Source organism: Herpailurus yagouaroundi, unplaced genomic scaffold, assembly GCF_014898765.1.
Source record: "Herpailurus yagouaroundi ecotype Mexico unplaced genomic scaffold, PumYag 355, whole genome shotgun sequence".
NCBI lineage: Eukaryota > Metazoa > Chordata > Mammalia > Carnivora > Felidae > Herpailurus > Herpailurus yagouaroundi.
The window spans coordinates 714,410-720,699 of record NW_024412572.1 but is presented as its reverse complement, the minus strand read 5'-3'; the positions used below and the strand labels follow the sequence as shown (position 1 = coordinate 720,699).

The following is a 6,290-nucleotide window of genomic DNA, read 5'->3' as shown; positions in this document are numbered from 1 at the left end:
GACGCGGGGCTCGAACTCACGGACCGCGAGATCGTGACCTGGCTGAAGTCGGCCGCTTAACCGACTGCGCCACCCAGGCGCCCCTGTAATTTAATTCTTAAAGTAATCTTGAAGTAATAATGACTCCCATTTTACGGACAGTGAAATGATCTCCATGTGAAATGATCTCAATGTGAAAATGACCTGTGTGTCAGGTGAGCACAAGGTTAGGATTCAAAAACCCAGGGCTTTTGGCTAGATAGTCCAGTAACCCCATTGGACTCCGGCACAGGGAGCTTTTCGTGTTCAGTAGGTCCTCATCTGTGGGAGGCTAGATCCTAGCCAGGTTGTGCTGTGTTTTAGTACTCACTTGCCTTTGTTCCTTTCTCATATAGGATAACTATAATTGGATGAGTTTTGTCTGTATTGCTGCTATCTTGGTCTTCGTGGCCTTCTTTGAAATTGGCCCAGGCCCCATTCCCTGGTTTATTGTGGCCGAACTCTTCAGCCAGGGACCCCGCCCGGCTGCCATGGCAGTGGCTGGTTGTTCGAACTGGACCTCCAACTTTCTGGTGGGGCTACTCTTCCCTTCAGCTGCAGTAAGTAAATTACAACGAATCTCCCCTAGGGGCGCCTGGGTGGCTCTGTCGTTAAGCATCGGGTCATGATCTCATGGTTCACGAGTTCCATTCCGACATCAGGTGAGCTCGAGCCCCACTTTGGGTGAGCCCTGCTTCTCTCTCCCTCTTTCTCTGCCCCTTGTGGGGGTTCGCTGTCTGCCCCTCACTCACTTGTGCCCTCTCCCTCTCCCTCTCTCTCAAAAAAGAAAGAAAGAAAACGAAATTCACCTAGCCAGTCTCAAAACCAGCTCACCTAAGCCAACAGGTTTAAAATCTGTTTCCTGGCACCACAGAGGGTTAGATATCAAGTGTTTTAAAACAGATTTTCTTTCTCATTTTCAATGGCATATAGAAAAAGAAAGAATGATGGCAAAAAAGGATTGAAGCAGGAGGGTAAGACTGGGAACCCACCCCTCCCCGCCCCCCAGAGAGAGAGAGAGAGAACACGTGCATGGGTGAGGCGGTGCTGAGAGAGAGAGAATCCCAAGCAGGCCTTGTGCTGTCAGCGCAGAGCCCGATGGTGGGGTCAAGTCCGCAAACGATGAGATCATGACCTGAGCTGAGATCAAGAATCAGACACTTAACCAACTGAGCCACCCAGGCACCCTAAAACTGGGAACTTTTATTAAAAGACCACTAGTCCGAGGTGATTACAGGCATAGTTCTGCCTAGAAACAATGATAGTTTTAAGCCTCCAGGGATTCCAAACCAACACTTAAATCCATAATTTGAATTTGCATTCATGACTCCGTGACCTTAAAGGCTCACTACACAAAGGGATGTCAATGAATGGATGAGACAGCTCCTATTCTAAAATAACCTGGAGTTGGTTCCTTAAATAAAGGAACTTGCAGTGGACTTCTGGAAAGCAGTTCCTATTTCTGTGAGTCTTTCAGAAACCCAGATTTGATCTGATTTTGTTTTATTTAAATTGTACTTAACAGAGAGTGACAGAGAGAGAGCACACACAGGGGAGGGACAGAGGGAAAGAGCAAGAATCTTGAGCAGACTCTAGCCTAAGTACAGAGCCTGATGCGGGGCTCAGTCCCATGACTCCGGGACCAGGACCTGAACCAAAATCAGAAGTGGGACATTGAACCACCTGAGCCGTGCAGGCGCCCCAGAAACCCGGATTTTAAAAATCATCTTCAACAGTCCTAAACTACTCCGTAGGTATTTAGAAGCAGGGAACTTTAGTGAAGAGGAAAAAGAACGGCTCAAAATTGCAGAGAAATCTAGCAAGTTAGCAAGGGCATCGTAAATCTCTGAGGAAGCCTTGATGTTCTTGTTAAATGTGGAGAGGTTATGTCTTGGAGCCTACTAGAAATGGACGGCACGGAAACGAGTTTGGCCACGACCAGATTTGACCCTGATACTCCTTTTTTTTTTTTTTTTCTTTATATCTTTTCACTAGTTCTATTTAGGAGCCTACGTTTTTATCATCTTTACCGGCTTCCTTGTTATCTTCCTGATCTTCACCTTCTTCAAAGTCCCTGAGACCCGTGGCAGGACTTTTGAGGAAATCACACGAGCCTTCGAAGGGCAGGCGAGGGAGGCTGTCAGAGGTGAGAAAGGCCCCATCATGGAGATGAACAGCATCCAGCCCGTGAAGGAGACCGCCACCAGCGTCTAAGCCGTGCCTCCTCCCCGCCTCCCTCCCAACACGGAAAAGCAACCTCTCCCCAGAGGAGGGAGAGACCTCATCAGGTTGTAACCCAGGACTGTTTCCGAATGCTGCTACTCGATTCCTTTCTCTTCCCTCACACACCATGAGCACTCAGAGGAGCCCAATGCTGGACTTAGTTGTATCTTCAACGGCTTTCGAAACATTTCAGTTCTTGGACGTTTCTCTTCCGTGTAGAAGAGACCAAGTGAACCTAGCTTCATCTCCGGAGGGACTGGCCACTTGGCTTAGGACAACATTGCCAGCTCTTCCTCCCTTGGCTTCTACTATGGCCCCACAAGGGCCTACAGGGGAGTAAGAGTGAGGTACAGTTTCCCTGACCCCAGACTTACCAGGAAGCAGATCTACAGGAGTGTGGAGGGCAGAGAGGGATTAAATACGAGCACCTTCCTCGCTTCCATACAGCTCTCTGCAGAGCAGATTAACTTGAGTTTTATTTATTTTTACCTTCTGGTTTTATTGCATAAATATTTATTTTTTTAAGTGTGAAGTAATTTTACCAAATAATGGAAACGTAAGGAAATTGAGGTTAGAGGGAGGCGCTTAAAGAGAGGTTTATAGGGTAGAAGATTCGATACTGGCGAGGTCAAGGTGCAATAAGGGAAGATTTGTGGAGAAAAGTAATGTGTTATCGGAGGGGGTACGATGGGGTGCGTGAACGTTGCGCGTTGCCTCTCAGCGATTTCTGTCCTTCAGGTGGAAACTCTCAAGTTAAATTTCTCAGAGAAGTCATGTGCCTGTATTAAGAAGCTACTGGTTACCTTTGGAACTTTTTTCTTTGTTTTAAGATTTTATGTAGTGTTACTTGAAATCTCGGGTTATTATTGAGATGGGCATTGTAGTTAATGGTGGTTAAGGGGTTCTAATTTTGGTTGGAGTCCGGAGAAGGGAAGGCTGTTTCTAGCAATCCTGTCTCCCCTCGCTGGACCAAACAACTCCCTCCCCTTGTAGTGGCCTCACTTTTTTGTATTTTGTTTTTTTAATGAGCTCCTACCACCTGCCTGGTGGGAGAGCCTTCCCAATGAGCATCCCAAAAAACTGGTTCTTGGTAGAGGTTCAGTATTTCTAAATGTTAGTCTTTAGGAGATTTTAGTTGTTGATTTTTATTTTGTTTTAAGCCATAGCTTTAAAAGAATTCAGAGGAGAATGTTGGTAACTACCTTGAATTTGTAACCTCAGCTCTGGGGGTGGGTCTTTTCCTGAACGATTATTATCCAGTTGGACTATATGTTGTCGCTTTAAGGTCGTTGCATGTGTGTTCATCTGTTGCCATATTTCCATAGTGTTACGTCAAGTGCCCTTCGGGGCCGTACATTTGAGACAGTTATGAGTAAATGTGCAGTGTAACCCACACTTGAGAGAGTATGAATGTATGTGCACTGACACTTTGCTCTGGGTAAGGTCGTTTATTGGTAACTTGTTTCCTCGGTGTTCTACAGCCCCCCCCCCCCCCTTTCGAACAGAATGTGTTAAAACTCATCTCTCTATATACAGAGAACACTGCCTCTTCTGGGTAGAATTTGCATCTATGGTTTTCTTCCAGACTTTATACAGTTCAGTCTCATCTGGCTACCTTGCCCTGATCAGGGAGAATTCCTTAAGGAGACTACTGGTGGTAGATTCCATCTCACCCTAGACCCAGACAGTGGGAGTAGGAAAGAAGTGTGAGATCAGGACATGTGGCCTTTGGAGGTCGTTGGAGGGGAGTCATGGGGTAGTGGGAGGCCTTTCTTTTAAGAGGACAAAGAAACAAACTGAAGACTTCTAACTCTGGAGCATTTCGGAGAATTAGATGAGATGGAGGGGTTTCTGTTTGCCCCAGCTCACGGACACCTCCACAAATCCTCTAGTTTCCCAGTATTTGAATAAATGGAGATTGGACCCCATGACATTTACTCTGCCTTCCCTCTTTCATATGTTGCTTGATCACCCTCTCTCTCCTTGGTGCTTACACAGTTCAGGCCCTTTAGCCAAACCCTTGCCTATGACAGTATTTTACTTCCCAGTTCTCACTGTTCCCTCTGGTCGTTGAGCCGCTGGAAAAAAAATAAAACAAAACTCACAGAGCTTTTGGAATGGGGCTTTGAACAGGTGACTTCCTCTAACCGCCCTTCTACTTCTGGCTCCTCAAAAACAGCGGGTTGGCAGTTAGCAGGTGGAAGTCTTCCCATTTCGCAGCGACCGGATTGTGAATATTTCCAAATGGATTTTCTATTATTAATGTTACTGTGGTTCTTTGTTTTGAAATAAAAATCCTGAATGTACATATGACATCACAGGCTTGTCTTTTTTCATTTGTGCTTTGTTGTGTTTTTGTCCTTCCTGGAACACAAAATCGGCTTTAAGTCCTGGTTTGGCCACACAGTGCCTGTCGCTGCCTTGAGTAAGTTTCTTTATGAGAGTCTAGTACACATGAAAGTAGCGATACATGTTTATCACACAGATGAAATGAAAAGCCTTAGAGCGTTGCTTTGCACACTCCATAAATCACCGTTGCTTCCTTTCCTGAATGAGAATTCTGCTTTTCTCTCTTGTGCTTTCTTCCTTCCCTTCCCCTCTAGTCTTTGCTCTCTGAAATTCATCCTACACTGATTAAGACGTCCGTACTGTATGTATATCGCCATCCTACTCAAAATCCTTCAGCAGCTTCCAGCCAACTACAGAAAAAAACAAAACAAAACTTAAGCCCCCTACGGATCACTCCCCCACCCACCCAGGGCAAGGTCCCTGCTACCTTTTCAGTTTGATTTACCATATTGCAGCTCCTATTTATACAGGAAAACACCCACACCCACTTCATCACTCATTAACACTTTTTTTTTTTTTAATGTTTATTATTTTTTTGAGAGAGAGACACAGAATCTGAAACAGGCTCCAGGCTCTGAGCTGTCAGCACAGAGCCCGACCTGGGGCTCACACGCATGGACCGCCAGATCATGACCTGAGCGGCCAGGCACCCCTCTCATTAACCCTTTCGTGCCTTCATTTATTACTTTGATACTCCCCTACATTTCCAATCACTTCCTAAAGACACGTGAACGGCTACTTTTTATTTCTATCTAGTCCAGGCGTGAGCTCCAAAAAGCCTTCCTTACTGGCAACATAATCCCTCCACTGGTACTCTGTGTGAGAGGTAATGAGGATGAAACCCTGACCTGAAAGAGCCCTTGGGAGAGCACCATATTCTCCACGATTGTGGGGATCGTGGGGATCGCAGCTCCATTTTTCTATTTTTGCTTCCTTGTAATTCATTCTCCGGCAACCAGACTGATCTTAAAGACTTCCAATTACATCTTGTCACAAACTAGCTTGCAGGCTCCTTTCCTGTGGCCTGTTAATTCAGGGACCACACATCCCAGTTTACTGCGATCGCCCTGGTGTAACTTCCAGCATACTGCTTTCATTCGTTTTCAAAACTGTCCTGAAAATGTGTTCGGGGAAAAGGTCTGCTTCTTCAACTTCATCTCTTGACACTCTGCTCACAGACTAGCCACACTGGGCCTTCTAGTTTTCAAAGACATCAAGTTCATTATCAGTAGGTTCTTTACACTTGGCCCCTTGTACTTAGAATATTTGGCCTCGACATTTTTTAAATTTTTTTTTAAACTTTTATTTATTTTTGAGACAGAGAGAGACAGAGCACGAACAGGGGAGGGGCAGAGAGAGAGGGAGACACAGAATCGGAAGCAGGCTCCAGGCTCTGAGCCATCAGCCCAGAGCCCGACGCGGGGCTCGAACTCACGGACCGCGAGATCGTGACCTGAGCTGAAGTCGGACGCTGAACCGACTGGGCCACCCAGGCGCCCCTCGGCCTCGACATTTTGTGAGGCTCAGTCTACCTTGTGAGTTAGGTCTTAGTAAACAACCTCTAGAATATAAGCCCCATAAAAGCAAGGACTTGGTCTCACTCATACGTCACACACTGTTGAACATCTAACATGTTTAAGCATTATTAGTCTGGTTCCAATCAGAAAACAGAAACCACACAGTGGTTGATTGATTGCTGG

At 46.0% G+C, this 6,290-nt stretch overlaps 1 protein-coding gene across 5 annotated transcripts in view; it reads left to right on the top strand.

Annotated features, from left to right (window-relative positions):
• Positions 1-4,559, top strand: part of SLC2A3 (solute carrier family 2 member 3) — a 94,016-nt gene extending 89,457 nt beyond the window's left edge. For all 5 annotated transcript variants that reach the window (XM_040462743.1, XM_040462744.1, XM_040462742.1 and 2 more), the window contains 2 exons: positions 375-578; positions 2,014-4,559. In XM_040462743.1, coding sequence (XP_040318677.1) covers positions 375-578; positions 2,014-2,232 — 423 coding nt within the window. In that variant the 3' untranslated portion in view covers positions 2,233-4,559. The remainder of the gene's footprint in view (positions 1-374; positions 579-2,013) is intronic.
• Positions 4,560-6,290: the final 1,731 nt, after the last annotated feature.